Source organism: Galeopterus variegatus, unplaced genomic scaffold (genome assembly GCF_000696425.1).
Source record: "Galeopterus variegatus unplaced genomic scaffold, G_variegatus-3.0.2 Scaffold1394, whole genome shotgun sequence".
Classification (NCBI taxonomy): domain Eukaryota; kingdom Metazoa; phylum Chordata; class Mammalia; order Dermoptera; family Cynocephalidae; genus Galeopterus; species Galeopterus variegatus.
In genome coordinates this window covers 357,654-374,092 of record NW_007727505.1, presented here as the reverse complement: position 1 = coordinate 374,092, position 16,439 = coordinate 357,654, and the positions used below count along the sequence as shown (strand labels likewise).

The 16,439-nt window shown below is 56.4% G+C and overlaps 1 protein-coding gene across 1 annotated transcript in view; it reads left to right on the top strand.

Annotated features, from left to right (window-relative positions):
- SLC38A3 (solute carrier family 38, member 3) overlaps nucleotides 1–9,231 on the top strand; it is a 15,587-nt gene extending 6,356 nt beyond the window's left edge. The window contains exons 2-16 of the mRNA XM_008576763.1: nucleotides 2,601–2,752; nucleotides 2,854–2,935; nucleotides 3,090–3,205; nucleotides 3,815–3,888; nucleotides 3,982–4,074; nucleotides 4,181–4,262; nucleotides 5,292–5,374; nucleotides 5,468–5,526; nucleotides 5,702–5,863; nucleotides 5,942–6,021; nucleotides 6,295–6,395; nucleotides 6,634–6,758; nucleotides 6,847–6,991; nucleotides 8,114–8,217; nucleotides 8,306–9,231. Of these exons, the coding sequence (XP_008574985.1) occupies nucleotides 2,652–2,752; nucleotides 2,854–2,935; nucleotides 3,090–3,205; nucleotides 3,815–3,888; nucleotides 3,982–4,074; nucleotides 4,181–4,262; nucleotides 5,292–5,374; nucleotides 5,468–5,526; nucleotides 5,702–5,863; nucleotides 5,942–6,021; nucleotides 6,295–6,395; nucleotides 6,634–6,758; nucleotides 6,847–6,991; nucleotides 8,114–8,217; nucleotides 8,306–8,410 (1,512 nt within the window). The 5' untranslated portion in view covers nucleotides 2,601–2,651 and the 3' untranslated portion in view covers nucleotides 8,411–9,231. The remainder of the gene's footprint in view (nucleotides 1–2,600; nucleotides 2,753–2,853; nucleotides 2,936–3,089; nucleotides 3,206–3,814; nucleotides 3,889–3,981; nucleotides 4,075–4,180; nucleotides 4,263–5,291; nucleotides 5,375–5,467; nucleotides 5,527–5,701; nucleotides 5,864–5,941; nucleotides 6,022–6,294; nucleotides 6,396–6,633; nucleotides 6,759–6,846; nucleotides 6,992–8,113; nucleotides 8,218–8,305) is intronic.
- The last annotated feature ends 7,208 nt before the right edge of the window (nucleotides 9,232–16,439 follow it).

Below are 16,439 nucleotides of genomic sequence, written 5' to 3'. Positions count from 1 at the left end.
CCCCCCCCCCCCCCCCCCCCCCCCCCCCCCCCGAAAAAAAGCAGCCTGGGAGGCAGCAGGCCTGAGGGGTGGGAGCTATCAAAAATGGGCTGGCAGCCTCAGGGAATGACTGGGGGCCCACATGCCAGACCAGAACTAATCCCCACTCATCCCCCAGCCCTCATCCCTGCCCTAGACTGAAGAACAGACTCCTTTCCCTGGCCTTTAAGTCTCTGTCAGGTTTGTCTGTAGCCATGGAACCTTCATTCCATCCTCATGCCACACCTCAGGGCCTTTGCCCATGCTGTACCCTGTCTGAGGAACTCTTTCCTGTTCCACACCTCAGGGGCTCCTGCTGGAATTCTAGAACTGACTTCATTGCCTCCTTCAGGAAGCCTTCCTTGATGCCTCCTTCTCCCCTTTTTTGAGTCCCTATGTGGCTCACTTGGTTGCAGCAGGAACTATAGGGTGGTGGTAGCGGTGGTATTGGGAGGTTTTGTCCCTTCCAGACTGGAGGTCACTGGAGGAGAGGTATTCCATGTTCTTTCTGGGATCTCAGGCCAGCCTGAGCCCCAGCAATGACTGGTCATGAATAAATAATAGCCACCAGGCCACAAAGGTCCAGGCCGAGGTCCTGCAGCAGAGATGGGGAGCCAGAAGTCAGGACCTCAGATGCCTCCCATGGCCCAGGCCATGGACTGTGGTCTTCTTAGAGGCAGTGCCTGGCAGCTAGGAAAGGATATTAAGGCAGAGAAGGGTCCTTTGTATAGGCTGCTAACTCAGCACACTCTGAGGGCCTGTCCCAGCCTGCCCAGGGTTGGGGGCTGGGCAAGGGCAACCCTAGTTGAGTGCCAGGGGCACTCTGGAGTGACTCTGGAGACCAGGCACCGGCACCTCCACACCAAGGTGGGATCCTTGGAGAGGTGCTGATGGCAAGGCTTAGGGAAGGAGCATGAGGACAAGCTGACCTAGGGAACATGGGGCTAGGTGAAGAGGGCTCAAAAGGCAACATTAACAATGTCATGGTCCCAGTGGGCAGGGCTGGAAGGAGAGCAGGGCTCAGACGCTAGCATCAGAGGAGAGAGATGCAAGTTTGAGGGGTGCAAGAGTGCCAGGTGTAGAGCCCCCAGAGCTGAGGAATCTGGGATCTGACATCTGGCCTGTGGCTGCCTGGGACAGTGCCAGGAGAGGGTCCTCTGGTCAGTAACGTGCAGCTGCTGCCTCCGGAGCACCAGAGCCTGAGGTCTGAGCCTTTCCTCCCCTCTTCACCCTAGCCCCGAGTGCTAAGTTTGAGTCCCCTGGAGCTCCAGATTCAAGAGCAGACCTGGAACCACAGGGGTCTGGAATAGGGATGGGGGATTCAGGGCAGGATTAAAGGTTCCCAAGCAAAGGGAGCATGATGGCTGCAGAACCAGGCTCTGGCTGTCCTGCCTGGCAGTGCTGCCCCTTCCCTGGCCTCCACTCTGGCTTCAGCCCTCCTGCTGGCCAGTCTGGCCCTCAGGATGTCCTTACAGACCCTGGGGGCACTATGCCCAGTCACCTTCTGGGCATGGGGTAGGCAACTCCTGGCCAGCAAGTTGTCTAGGCAGTGGGTAGGAAAGGGGGGCAGGGGAGCTGGTTCCTTAGAGGCTCAACAGAGCCAAGCCCTGAGAGCAGGGCAGGGGAGACTGATCCAGTGATCCAGGCTCATCTACAACTGGCCAAGGCCCCGAGCTCCTGGGCTCGGGTTCCGGGAAATGGGGGGTCTGTTCAGAGGGTTGACTTCTGGATGGTGGGCACCTGAGGGTTGGAGGTTCCCTGTCAGGGGAGGAGAGGCTTGAAGGAGAACAAGACCCTGAGGCCAGGACTGTGTGGAGGGCAAGGCCTGTGTGGCCCAGAGAACTGGGCCCTGACACACCCGTTTCCTGGAAGGCCCCCTGAGGGCCCTTTGCAGCAGCTAGGCGGGAAGGGTCCAGGTGTCCAGCCACCAGCACTGCCTCAGGCCTCCTGGCTCCAGGGTGGGGGCAGCTTCTGCGCCTGCCGTTCCCAGCGCCAGCTCTCAGCCCACAGAGGGCCCTTTGTTCTGGCAGCCAGCAGTGCCCGCCAGGCGGCTGGGAACAGGGCCCACAGCCCTCACCCTCTCCCGAGGCCTCCAGCCGTCGGGCAGTGCCATTCTAGGTTGGCCAGGAGGCCCTGGCACATAGGGCCAGTGCAGGAAACCATCTCCCAGCACTAATGTCAGGGAGGGGGAGTCCATCCTGGGTGCACACCCAGAGTGGGGTCTGGGGGCCTGGGACTCAGTATCTAGGCTCCTGATGCTGCTGGGGTCTGAACTCAGGTCATCAGATGATGGCTTACTTCACAGATGGGGAAACTGAGGCCCCAAGAGCTTGCTGGGCTGGTATGTGTGTAGGGGGTACATTACGTACTGGCTGAGGTGTCTTGTCAGGATGAACTGGGAAACTCAGGTGTCTGAGCTCTACCCCCAACAAAGGCAGGTCCCAGGGAGGCAGCAGGCAGAGCTGCATGTGTGTGTGCCCTGAGTGATCCTCTAGGAGGTGTGCTATGGCTGTAGGCCCCATGTGGGAGGTTGGCCGTGGGCCCAAGGAGGGGTATAACCAGAGGGACTGGCTGCTCTGCAGACTTCTGACTGTCGGTGTGAGAGTAGTGTTGCTGCTGCTGGTCCCTGAGCCATGGAGGCGCCTCTGCAGACAGAGATGGTAGAACTGGTGCCCAACGGCAAACACTTGGAGGGGCTACTTCCAGTGGTCACCCCCACAGCCTGCATCCAGAGGTGAGTAGAAGAGGGACCCAGTGATAGCCCAGGACGGGGCAGGGCAGGGGTGCAGAGCAAAGGGCTGGAGCTGAGCCATCTGCCCTGACCTGTACCTGCAGGATCGAGGACTCCAGACAGAGCTGTGCTGAGGGCAAGGGCTTCCTACAGAAAAGCCCCAGCAAGGAGCCACACTTCACTGATGTGAGCTGGGCAGCAATGAGGGGCTTGGGAGCTATATGTGGGAGGTCTTGGATGCAGCAAAGAGGTGCTCTGGGGCGGTGATGGGAGGCTGAGGAATGGCGAGGGGAACGCCATGATGCCTCCATGCCTCACTGTTCCACTCTGGTGCCTGCAGTTCGAGGGGAAGACGTCATTCGGGATGTCAGTGTTTAACCTCAGCAATGCTATCATGGGGAGCGGCATCCTGGGGCTTGCCTATGCCATGGCCAATACAGGCATTGTCCTTTTCCTGTGAGTGCCCTCAGCAAACCTAAAGATAGGGAGCCCTAAACAAGCTGCCAACCATGACCTCCCAGGACCCTCCAGTTCCCTGTCCCAGGGCCCCGGCTGTGGTGGGTGGGCACTTCTTACACTAAATCCAAACCACGGCTGAAACAACATCCACAGCCAGACAAATATACCTCACTGCCCAGTAAACCCACTGAGGTCACAGCCCAGGGCCAGCCTTACAGGCCTAGTCTGTCTTTCTACCTCCTTTTTTACATATGGTGGCCGAACCCTCAGGGCCAACCATGTGTGGGCACTCGTGTCCTTTACCTGGGGGCTCTGCCCTGCAGCCCGAATGGAAAACATGTTTGTCTCAAGTACTCAAGAGGAGGAGGTGCTCAGCGGGCAGTCACGGGGACACTCTTGACCCAGAGGGCCCCTTCTGGGGCACATTCTACCCTTGGTCAAACAGTGGTGTTTGCCATCCTGGGGCCTGCTGACCTTGCATCCACACCTGTTGGGGATAGAGACACAGACCCTCCTCACGCATGCCTCCTAGAGTCCCTCCCCCCAGGCCCCACCCCCACCAGCCATGGGTGCCCCCAGTGGCCTCTCTCCATCCATCTTCCCTAGGTTCCTATTGACGGCCGTCGCCCTGCTCTCCAGCTACTCCATCCACCTGCTCCTCAAGTCTTCAGGGGTCGTGGGTGAGCCTCACACCCTGCCTGGAACAGGCTGGGGCTGGGGGGGTGTGGGCTAGAGCAAGCTGCCCTGACTTTCCTGACCCCCGGTTCCCGTAGGCATCCGTGCCTATGAGCAGCTGGGCTACCGTGCCTTTGGGACCCCAGGAAAGCTGGTGGCAGCAATGGCTATCACACTACAGAACATTGGAGGTGAGACCAGTGGGCAGGGAGCCAGCAGGCAGTGGGCAGGTGGGCAGGTCTGAAAACTAGCCAGTTCAACTGACCCCAGCACCTGCTCTCCCTTTCCCCCCTGCAGCCATGTCCAGCTACTTGTACATCATCAAGTCTGAGCTGCCTCTTGTCATACAGACCTTTCTGAACCTGGACGATCAAACCTCGTGAGCCCTGGGGTGGGGCAGGGCTGGGTGAGGGTGGGATGCCCTAGTCCTACCCCTCCATGTCCACCGCCGAAATAGAGACCCAGGCTGGGTTGGCAGGAGAGACAAGTGGCTGGTGGAGGGGCAGAAAGTTGCCAGCAGAACCACATTCAGTCCACACTTGTTTATGAAGCATCTGGGGGACCCCCTGGGAGGGGACGTGTGGGGCTAGGGGCAGGGTGAAGCTGAGGAAGCTGGCCCCGGACCCAGCTCAGGCGCATGAGAGCCTCAGGCTTAGCTCTAAGCGCCTGCTATTCCTGACCATGGGGTTAGCCCCCCCACCAAGAGATTAAGCCCAGGGTGTCCTAGTTGCCATTACTTTAGTTAGCACTGACTGGGCATCAACTGTGCTTTATGGGTTGGGGGCAGAGAGGACACGGCCAGGTCCTGCTCTTGGCAGCCTAGCCCAGGCAAGCAGAGGGGCTGAGAGGCTGAGAGCAGCTCTGGGAGGAGGGCAAGAGTCAGGATTCTGGGGCTCTCAGGGGCTTTCCGAAGGAGTTTGCCTTTGGGCTTACCCTTGAAAGTCCCTTATCCCCTTATCTCACTTTGCCCCATGTCTATTCACGGGGGTAGAGAAGGGGGCAAGACGATGCAAGATCCAGATGCCAGGAGGAACCATGAGGGGCACAGGTTATTGGCAAGTCCCTGAGGCCCCCATGGAAAACACTGCCCCTCCAGAGCCAGGTCCCTTCATCCACCGGCCTTCCTCCAGAGACTGGGCCAAATGTGTGTGTCCTGAGAAAAACAACAGCAGCAACTGTAGTAGCAACGGTTACCAAGCATGAGCTGTGTGCCAGGCCACTGCCTCCGTCCTCACATCACCAAGAAAGAGAGTACCAAGACTGCCCATTTTGCAGATGGGGAAAGGGAGAATCAGAGCTGTGAACACCACTAGTGACCCCAACTAGTGACTGTCCACTGGAGGAGGAAGGTGGCTCCACCCCAAGCTGAGTGGGCTCTGACCCTGGATCCCCACTTCCATCCCTGCAGGGACTGGTACATGAACGGGAACTATCTGGTGATCCTGGTCTCTGTCATCATCATTCTGCCCCTGGCACTGATGCGGCAGCTTGGTGAGTATGGCAGGGTCAGGGCCTTGGAGGGGGACTTTGGAAGGATACATGGGGGAGTCCGCAGTCTCACAGTGCCCCTCCCCCGTTTTGCAGGCTACCTGGGCTACTCCAGTGGCTTCTCTCTCAGCTGCATGGTGTTCTTCCTAATTGCAGTGAGTCACCTTCCGTGTTGGTCAGGGAAGGGGGCAAGTCTCCCAGAGGAGTCCTCTGTCAGAAGGAGGGGCATGTACCTCTGGAAAGCCTGAGTCAGAAGGCAGCTCTTCCGGTCCTGCTCTAGATGTGGCTTCATGGCAGCCTAGCTTGGCTCTGATACCCTTTTCTCCCCAGGTCATCTACAAAAAGTTCCACGTGTCCTGCCCGCTGCCCTCCTTCGGCAACACCACAGACAACTTCGACTACACGGAGGTCATGGAGGAGAAGGTGCAGGTGCAGGTTGAGACTGAGGCTTCAGCCTTCTGCACCCCAAGCTACTTCACACTCAACTCACAGGTTCTGACAGGCTGAGGTAGGGACAGGGGCCTGGTGAGGGTGTGGGGGCTGCTCTGACACAGTCCCATGTTTCCCCAGACAGCATACACCATCCCCATCATGGCCTTCGCTTTTGTCTGCCACCCTGAGGTGCTGCCCATCTATACAGAGCTCAAGGAGTAGGTGTCTGTGGCTGGGAAAGGGGGCAGGGGCTGCCTTGAGCTAGTTTGGGGAGAACAGATGTGGTCCTGGGTGTGTGTGTGTTTGGGGGGTGACAGGAGCCAAGGCACTTTGTTAAAGGTCTTCACGGCTGCCATGAAGTGGGATTGGGGGCAAGAAGGAGACACTCTCAGCTGCTGAATGGTGAGGGTGTGGTGCCAGGAAGACCCTGGGGCACATGGGATCTCCCACTGTGGCCCAGTTTGTCACCACCCTCTCCCCATTCCTCACAGCCCCTCCAAGAAGAAGATGCAACACATCTCCAACCTGTCCATCTCCGTCATGTATGTCATGTACTTCCTGGCTGCCCTCTTCGGCTACCTCACCTTCTACGGTATGGCTGGACCAGTGGGGGCAGAGGTCAAGGCCAGGCTGGGGGCAAGGGGTTGGTCAGTGGCCATGGCGGCCCTGCATACTGTAGGCGCTCATTAGGTGTGTGATTCCTGACTATGCCCTGCAGCTGTGGAGGTGAGTCTGAGTGCCACTCCCCACAGTGTCAGGGTCCACTGGGCAGCTCAGAGCCCAACTACCTCCCTGGGCTACCTGCTAACCACCCTCCCTGCCTGCCACAGACAGCGTGGAGTCAGAGCTGCTGCACACTTACATCAGGGTGGACCCATTTGATGTGCTGATCCTGTGTGTGCGTGTGGCTGTGCTGACAGCAGTCACACTCACAGTGCCAATCGTTCTGTTCCCGGTAAGCTGGTGAGCAGGTGGCCAGAACAATGGGAGGGATGGGGCTGACGGGGCTGACGGGCTAATGGTTCATCCCACCTGTACCCCAGGTGCGCCGTGCCATCCAGCAGATACTGTTTCAGAACCAGGAGTTCAACTGGTTGCGGCACATACTCATTGCCACTGGTCTGCTTACCTTCATCAACCTGCTGGTCATCTTCGCCCCCAACATCCTGGGCATCTTTGGGGTCATCGGTGAGGGTCTGATTCTGCTGTGGAAGTGGGGTATTTCCCCCAAGAATTTTCATTCCTGGCAAATTCCTGAGCTCAACACCCTACATTTAAGTGATGGCTACTGGCCATGTGCACAGTTTGGCCTCCCATCTTAGATTCTGTCTTTTTTTTTTTTTTTTTTTTTAAAATGACCGGTAAGGGGATCTCAACCCTTGGCTTGGTGTTGTCAGCACCATGCTCAGCCAGTGAGCAATCCGGCCATCCCTATATAGGATCCGAACCCGTGGCCTTGGTGTTATCAGCACCACACTCTACCGAGTGAGCCACGGGCCGGCTTTTAGATTCTGTCCTTAAGGCTATCTAATCCCTTTTGAGGGCTCAGAACCACTCAGTCAGTACCCCTTACTGGGGCAGGGTGTGGACTCCAGGGGTCAGAGGCCTCCACAAAAGATCTCATTGGGTCTTGTCCATTTCATATATGAGGAAACTGAAATTAAGAGTGATTAAAGAAGCAGCAGGGCCACACAGCTGGCGAATGGGGAGACTTGATCTAGTTCCAGGACCGTAGGACTCAGGATTGGAGCTCTGTCCACTGCCCCATCCCAGTTGGGGCTCTAAGCTGGAAGATCGGACAATTCTGAAACATCTTTGAAATGATCCAACTTAGGGGACTGCCTCCTCAACCCAACTCTGTAGGGACTGCCACACATACCTAGGGGCTGAGTATCATGAATGTCATGGACAGGACTCTTGGTTCTATGTGTCTGAAATCTGACTCAAAATGAATTAAGCAGAAAGGAATACATTGGCTCAAATAATGAAAGAGCCTTTAGGAATAACTGTATCCAGGAGCACAATATCCATAAGCCTTTGTATCTCTCCATCTCTTGACTTGCCTTTCCTCGTTATTAGCTTCATTCACTGATATTCTGCTGACACCAACAATAGCAGCCTTCCATCCTGGTGGATGGAGAACAAGGCAAGAGGTGGTGGGCTCCCCAGAATCAGGCAGAGCTCTCAAGTGGAGTCTTAAGATGAAACTCCTCCAACAAGGAATGTTTGATCTCATTGATGGGTCCACCCCCAAACCTTAGCTGAAAGATGGACACAAGCCAGCAGTGATCATGCATTGTTTCTTTGCAGGTGCCACATCTGCCCCATGCCTCATCTTCATCTTTCCTGCTATCTTCTATTTCCGAATTGTGCCCACTGAGAAGGAGCCTGCAAGATCCACCCCAAAAATCCTGGTGCGAGGGGCCTTAAGGCTGGTGGGCTGGTGTGGGACTGAGGGGGCTGTCCTGACCTCAGACCTGATCCTGACTTGTGACCCCACAGGCCCTTTGTTTTGCTGTGCTTGGCTTCTTGCTGATGACCATGAGCCTGAGCTTCATCATCATTGACTGGATCTCGGGGACCAGCCAGCCCGGAGGAAGCCATTAGGGTGACCTCCATCCTGTTTTGTTTACTTGTCCTGGCACCCCTGCCCAAACTCTCCAGCCCCTACACCCATCCAGTGGCCAGTCAATTGGAGGGAAAAGATCCAGTTAACACCATAGCATTTGGCCTCACCCCATGTCTTCTCTGTGGAAGGTTTTTGTTAAAGAGCAAGGACCAAGGCCCTTGGGCCACCACCCTGTTGGGCTTCAGAGCTGCAGGGACTTTCTCAGCTGGGAGCAGGGTAAGGCTGTCACCTCAGATCCCACCCAGGCCCCTCATCTGCTCTTGCACAGATGCATACACTGAGGCCCAGAAGCTGCCTCCTGAGGTCACACAGCCTGTAGAGGCATGTAGAGCTGGAATCCAAGCCTTCAGCCATCTGCCCACTCTGCTCTTATACCAGGATCTGCACCCTGGGCCTCATCTCCCCAGCCCACTTGCCTTTTCTCCTTCCATCCCTCCCCTAGGCCTCTTTCAGACACTTGGGCTCAGGTCCTTGGATATTCTTGTCTTCTTCTTCCATCCTCTCCACAGGAGGAGGCCCCACCCCAACCCATAGATAGGGTCAGCAGGTTCTGTTGAGGGTGGGGCTGGTGTGGGTATACCCAAGGGATCCCTGCCTTGTCCTTTCACCAGTCCTGGGGAGGCTGGGACTCCCCCAACCCCTAGCCTGGGCCATAGCTCACATTCCACTGCTGGGAGAAGAGAGAAGCTGGGGCCCAGAGTGTCCTGCCCCTGGGAGCCAAAGACCCCAGGGGCCAAACTGGGGCAGGGGTGGGGAGGCTGGCATTCCCTTTTTATAAATATTATTACATAAGATCAGCTGTGTTTTATATTCTTCGTCACCATGGTCCCTGAGTTCCTGGAAAGTGGGGTGGAGGCCAGGACATGGATGGTGATGGAGGCCCCCCGTCTCTTTTCTTGGGATGAGAATAGTGACAGGGCAAGTCCCCTACCCACCCCACCCCCTGCCTTCCAAACCAATCAGTGGCACACTCAGACCCAGCTCTGGGCCTGGGCCAGGCTCAGCACAGACCTGCTTTCTCACGGGGTGAGGTGGGGAGGAATTAATGAGGCCCCAGGAAGTAGGACAGAGAGAGGCCTCCGGAAGGAGGCAACGTGAGGTGCATCCCCAGCAGCTTCAGGGAGGGTCTGAACTGGGGGCAGCTGAGCCCTACAGAAGTCCCAGGAAGGGCCCTCTGCCTTTCACTGGCTCCCAGGCTGCCATGTCAACTCTCGGTCAATGCCTTGACTTTGGGGACAAAAGCCCAGGAATCCTGTGCCCTGTCGGGGTGATCTTTTTAATAGTAAAATCCATTGTGAATAAAGGTGGGTTCATGAGTTCCTGTGTGTGGGGCCTTGAGTGGTGGAGGGGAGGGGAGAGTTCAAGGCAGGGCAGGGGCTGCAAGGAGGCATGGCAGCCCCAGGTGTCCTGGCCTGGGTAGGACTGCAAAGCTGCTCACTGCCTTGGGCGGGCCTGAACCAACCGGGACCCAGCAGGATGGAGCTGCCCAAGCCTTGGCACCAAACCCTCATTAGGAGAGACCCTGCACCAGGCTAGGCCGCCCAGAAAAGGGCAGCAGGAAAAATCCAGTTTGAACTTGCAAGCAGCCGTCAGCTTAGGAACCCCCTGAAGAAAGGACTTCTTCAAGCTGGTGGCTGCTAGGCCCATGGCAGTGCCAGCTGGGCAGGGGGATTTCCTGAGTCCCATTCCCATCAGCCCCAGGCGTCTGACTCCATCCTGAGGACTCATCCAGGAGCCCATGGCCCCAAGAAAGGGCTGGACACTGGCCTAGAGGTGGATGCAGCCCAAGGTGCCCTGGCATGAGGGGCTGTCCTCTGGGAGTCTCTGGCTTCTTCCTGATCAGATGGGGCCATAGCCCTGTCTGGAACCCTTGGCTCCTGGGAATAAAGGGAAGAGTCCATCCTGTAGGCAGACTTCGGGGTTGTTCTCACGCTCCTTCCATCCAAAGAAGGCTGCAGGTCAGAGCAGCAGCAGGACACCAGGTCTGGCTTCAGGCATCTCAGACGGAGGGGATGTGCTAACAGTAGTACTCACATACACACACACATGCACACACACGCACACACACACACACGCACACACACACACACACATGCTGGGGTGGAGGAAGGACCCTGGCCCAAGAGGCCATCTCTGCCTGCCCAGGCAGCAGGCTCCAACAGGGAGGGGACAGGTGATGTGGCCACTATGCTAAATTCAGAAGCCAAGTGCCCACGTGACTTTATTGTTGTTGTTTTTATTATTATTTTGGTGGCTAGCCAGTAAGGGCATCTGAACCCTTGACCATGGTGTTATCAGCACCATGCTCTAAGTGAGCTAACCGGCCAGCCCATGACTTTGAAAATGAGTATCCCTCCTCCCTGGCTGTCAATTTCCAAACACAACCTCCCTGAGGATGGGTCTACAGGCTCTTGGGCATCATTAATCATTTTTGTCTGTTTTGAAGAATTTCCCAGGGTTTTCCTTCTTTATGCTTTTTAAAAATTGTTCTGGGCTGGCCCGTGGCTCACTCAGGAGGGTGTGGTGCTCATAACACCAAGGCCACGGGTTCGGATCCCTATATAGGGATGGCCAATTAGCTCACTGGGTGAGCGTGGTGCTGACAACACCAAGTCAAGGGTTAAGATCCCCTTACCGGTCATCTTTAAAATAAAGAAAATAAATAAATAACATAAAATAAAAAATTGTTCTGCAAATAAATAAATAAATAAGTCATTGTTTGGGATAAGTTAGAGTAGCCAGAAAGCCCAGCACAGAGCTCTATATTTCTTTTCACCCTTTTTCTTATGACCACTTGTTACAGAAAGATAGGACAACATAGACCAGGAAAAAGGGCAAAAGCATGGGCCTTGGTCTCCCTGTCCAGCAGCTGCCCTTGCTCACACCCTCCTCAACCCACCCGAGTGCACATTTGCACATTCGCCTATGAACTGAAAAGGGATCCATTCATTCATTCAACAAGCACTAATTGATATTTCCTATGTGCCAGGCACTCTTGGAGCACTTGTAAATACAACAGTGAACAAGGTGAAGACCCCTGCCTTCCTTGAACTTAAATTCTAGGTGAGGGATCAGATTCAGAACAGAAACACTAAACATAAGGGCTGGCCCGTGGCTCACTTGGGAGAGTGTGGTGCTGATAACACTGAGGCCATAGGTTCGGATCTCTATATAGGGATGGCCGGTTGGCTCACTTGGGAGAGCGTGGTGCTGACAACACCAAGTCAAGGGTTAAGATCCCCTTACCGGTCATTTAAAAAATAAAAAAAGAAGAAGCATTAAACATAACCACTAAGTCATGTCATTTGTTAGAAGATGCTCAGTACTACGGTGAGTAAAAACATCAATGTAAGGGCATTGGGGAACAGGGGGCCAGAAGGTGGACCAGGGTGGGCCTCACTAAGAAAGGGACTTTTTAGAGTGTGGCCTTGTAACACTAGGGTCAAGGGTTTGGTTCCCCACACCTGCTAGCCGCCAAAAAAAAAAAAAAAGAAAGGGACTCTTTTTTTTTTTTTTAAAGATGGCCGGTAAGGGGATCTTAACCCTCGACTTGGTGTTGTCAGCACCACGCTCAGCCAGTGAGCTAACCAGCCATTCCTATATAGGGATCCGAACCCGTGGCCTTGGTGTTATCAGCACCGCACTCTCCCGAGTGAGCCACGGGCCGGCCCTAGAAAGGGACTTTTGATCAGAGATTTGGAGGGGGGAAGAAGCCATGTGCATGCCTTCAGGGGAATGGTCCAGTCAGTGGGATCAGCCAGTGCAAAGCCCTGAGGCAGAATGTGCCAGGCATGTGAAAGGAGCAGGCAGGAGGCCACTGTGACTGAAGCTGAGTGAGAGGCAGATGGCAGAAGGGGCAGGTGGGGGCAAGTGTGAGGACCTGTCATCCACCATAAGGACTCTGGATTTTTCTCTGGGTAAGATGGGAGCCAATGCTGGGTCCTGAGCAGAGGAGGGGGCAGGATCTTATTAGGAAGTGATTCTAAATTTTAAATGGATTATTCTGGCTGCTGCATTGAGACTAGACTCTGGGGTGGAGGATGGGGGGCTAAGGGTGAAACCGAAACAGGGGCTACTGCTGTTCCAAACAGACATGTCGGGTGGCTTAGCCCAGTGGTGGCAGAGGTGGGTTAGTTGCTAGGCTTGTCCTGAAGGTAGAGGTGGCAGGGTTCCCTAATGGCTGAGTATGGGGGGAGAGGCGAGATGAGTTAAGGGTGACTCCAAGGCTGTCTAAGGATGGTGCTGCCACTGCAGAAAGCTATGGGAGGAGCAGGCTTAGGACAGAGATCAGTTTTGACCATGACAAAAAAAAAAAAAAAAAAGAAAAGAAAAAAAAAGAAAGAGGGGCCGGCCTGGTGGCACACTGCTACAGTGCGCCGCTTGGGAGCGCAGCGGCGCTCCCGCTGAGGCTTCGGATCCCACATACAGACCAGCCGCTCACTGGCTGAGCGAGGTGCGGGCGCAACACTGAGGGTTGCGAGCCGTTGCCAGTCACGAAAAAAGACAAAAAGGGAAAAAAAAAAAAAAAGAAAGAGTAGCCCTGGAAAAAAATCTGAAAGAACAAAACGGCTTTCAAAACCACACAAGGCTGCTAACCCGCCTGCCCACGCACAGCCGGGCCTGGACAGGATTAGCCAGAGACCTAATCCCGTCTCTTACCCCACGTCCCATCTGCGGGAGGCGGCCTCTGCTGCCCCCTGGCGGTCAACAGCCAGAGCTGGCTGCGCCGTGACCCAACCGACACGTTGCTCCGCCTGGTGGCTGGGATGGTCGCCCAAGGCAGTGCGGCCCGGCCCTGAGGCTCCAGGGCAGTCCTGGAAGGCTTCCTGGCTGGTGCATGGAAAGAAGGCAGGCAGGAAGGCTCGGCGCGGGGCGGGAGGGGGAGGTAGCTCGGGAGGGGCCGGGGCCTCAACGCTCGGTGGGCGAGTATTGCAAGGGTCCCGGCCGGGCCTCCCAGCTGCTGCCTGACCTTGGGTGGGCCCCCGGAGCAGAAGAAAGGGCCGGAGCCCCAGACTCAGCCTGGACCAAGCTTTCTGAGAGAACTTCCGAGTACTACCCAGCTCCTCTCCTTATCCTGTCTACGTCTTTGGAGTCAAACTCAGCAGGGCACCTGAGCCCCCAGGGCACACTGGCCTGAGCTGGGCGTGGGCGATGGGCACGGAACCACCCCGCCCTCAGAAAGCAGGCAAGGCGCCCCGCGGGAGAATCACCCAAATCATCGTCTAATCTCTGCTACGAAGTAGCAGCGGGGGAAGCGAGAGCGTCCTGGGACGGGCGTGTGAAGATGCCAGGACCGGAAGAAGCAGAAAGGCTGGTGTCATTGGGGACGTTCTGGGGATCGGCCGAGCGCGGCTATACCGGAGGAGGGCCTGGCGGGCTGGGGTCAGGCGCTTGAAAGGGCGATGGGGCGTCAGGGAGGGCTCGAAGCAAGAGGACGCTTAACGGCTGCTGCGCTGTGGAGGGAGGGCCTCAATGGCCACGCAGTGGCCGGTCGGCGAAGACTGGGCCGGGCCGCATCACGGCTAGGCGGGAAGGCAGGCAAAGTGGGGGAAACCAACAGTGGTAGCGGAGAGGAAGAGATGGCTGCCGGGAGGTGGGGGGCGGGCCGGCCTCGGCTTCCGCGCTGCGTCCGGGACCCGCCAGGAGGCGCTGCTGCCTCGCGAAGCCGTGCTGGGCCTCTCGCGGCCACAGAAATTCCGCGCTCCGGCCTAGAGAGGCCCCGGAAGAGGCGGGGCAGCGCATCCCGAGGCCGCTTCCGGCGGCAGCTGGGCTGAGGAGGCCAGAGTTGGGGGGAGGGCGCCGCGGGCGGGGCGTGGGTAGGGAGGCCAAGAACTGGGCTAGGAGGTGGTTGCGGTGGGCAGGGGCCGAGGGTAGGCGGCGTCCAGTGAGGTTGCACCTTGAGCACTTGCTCCACGCCTGAGCCTCCCACCCCTTCACCTTGTGAAATGCGGTCCAGGGGTTCCTGGGGAGCCCAGCGCTGGCCAAAATCAGGGACAGGGCAAGGAAGTCTTCCCAGACACGGAGAGGTGGAAAGGGCACTCCAGGGGAGGTGGAGAGGTGCATAAAGGCAGAGAAGCAGGTATGGGGACGTTGGGAACCTCTTTAGGCCTGTCTTTGTATGTTTGAGCAACCTCCATTTGGAAGAGAGGCCAAGCCTGCAGGGAAAGCTGAAAGGGGACCAACCAGTCCAGAACTGCTGGGGGAAACAGAAACTCAGTTCAATTATATTGCACCTCCCCCCACCCCGCCCCCCACCCCCAGCTCCCATCTCTCAGGAGACATAGGACAGCCCTGTCCCCCATGTGCTTCACTCCCTCACCCTCGTGGTGGCCACTCCCTGCCTCCCTGCCTTCTTTCTTGTTCTCAGGCCATACTCCTTGTAACAGCCAGAAGGAACTTTAAAATATCAGACCAAGTCACTCTGCCTTAAAAACTTTCCAGTTGTTTCTATCACACCCGGAATACAATTTAAACTCTCCCTTGTCCCATAGCCTTAAGGATCTGGGCCCTGCTGGCCTCTACCCCTGGTAATAGCCCACAGCCTGGCCTATTGCTATGACATACCATGTCCCTCACCTTAGAGCCTTTGCACTGGCTGATAGCTTCTCAGAAGCTTCTTTCCAACAGCCTGAAGCAGCTCCTTACCAGACCCATTCCTCTGTCTAGTTGGCTTTGGTCACATTTGCTCCTTGCAGTATGGCAGAGCAATGGCCTGTTCTTCTAGCGCTCTGTAACCAGCTTCCCTCTCAGGAAAAGTCCCCCTTTCATCTCTCTTCCTCCCTACCTCTAATCATCTGCAGGAAGCCCTGAGCCCAGGTCGCAAGGTGCACCTTGCTGGGCTGCTTGCTGTTGCATCACCTTCGTTAGGGCTGTTTTTGCTTCTTCATTAAATTAAATTCCAGGAAGCAGTGCTAATGACAGCCCTAACGAATCACAGGAGAGATTGCCAGCCCCAGCCTTTGGACAGCATGGTAAGAAGGACGAGGCAAGAACTTGAGCAAACCAGTGGCTCCTGGGGATAGAGCTGATTATTATTTTCCAGGCCCTCCAAGGACCCTGGGCTTCCCTGGGGGAAGTGGCCTTTGGAGGCTGTGTATGCAGCAGGCATGGTGACAAGTTGGATCATGAGCTCTTCAGGGACAAGGAGAAGGAGGGAAGCTCAGCTCAGACCTTAGTCCCAAGGCCCTGAGGGCTCCCTGGATCCCCTGTCAGGCTCTGAGCAGCTCCTCCCCAGTCACATCAGGAGCACCCTGAGTTCTAGGACCAGTGAGGTTGCAGTGCTAGACATGGGTCACTGGCTTGGAGATGCTGGTTCCCCTACCTCAGCACCTCCTGGAGACTTGAAAATCCCCTGTGTGCCTTACTCCTCACTATGCCTCATGGCAGTCCCCTCTCACACCACTGTGCTGTCACTGTTCTAGCCAGGCTGGGCTCCTTCCTGGTCCAGGAACATCCAGCTGCTTCTTACCCCAGGGTCTTTGCACTTACTATTGCCTCTGTCTGTCACACTTCTGGCTTGTTACGTGTCTGGCCCCTTCCCATGACTCAAAGTTCCCCTGCTCAGATTGTTCCCTGCTGCACACACCTCCCAGTGGCTCTGGAATCACTCTGTTGATTTCCTCTGAAACTGTGGAGTTCATTTCCCTGTTTCCTGATTGATTTGTGCTCCTCCAGGACAGGGTTGCAACTGCCTCCCTTACTCTAAGGTTCTCAGTACATTGGCACACAATAGGTTCACAGTAAACAGTGGTTGAGCAGAGGACCTCTTCTCCTAGATCCTCCTGCACCCCCTCACCCCCTGTCAGGTGTGGGTGGGGAGGTGGGAGGTGGGGCTTGCCTAATCCAGAAACTTCTAGGCAAGGAGTGCTGGGGCCTGAGTTCTTCAGGCCAAAGCCAATTATCTTTGAAGTGGGTAGATGACCAGGAGGGGGGACCTTGGGTCCAGGGCTCCTGGGCATGGGGCTGCTCCTCTTGTGGGAAGAGAGGTCTTGCGGGGGGGGGGGGGGG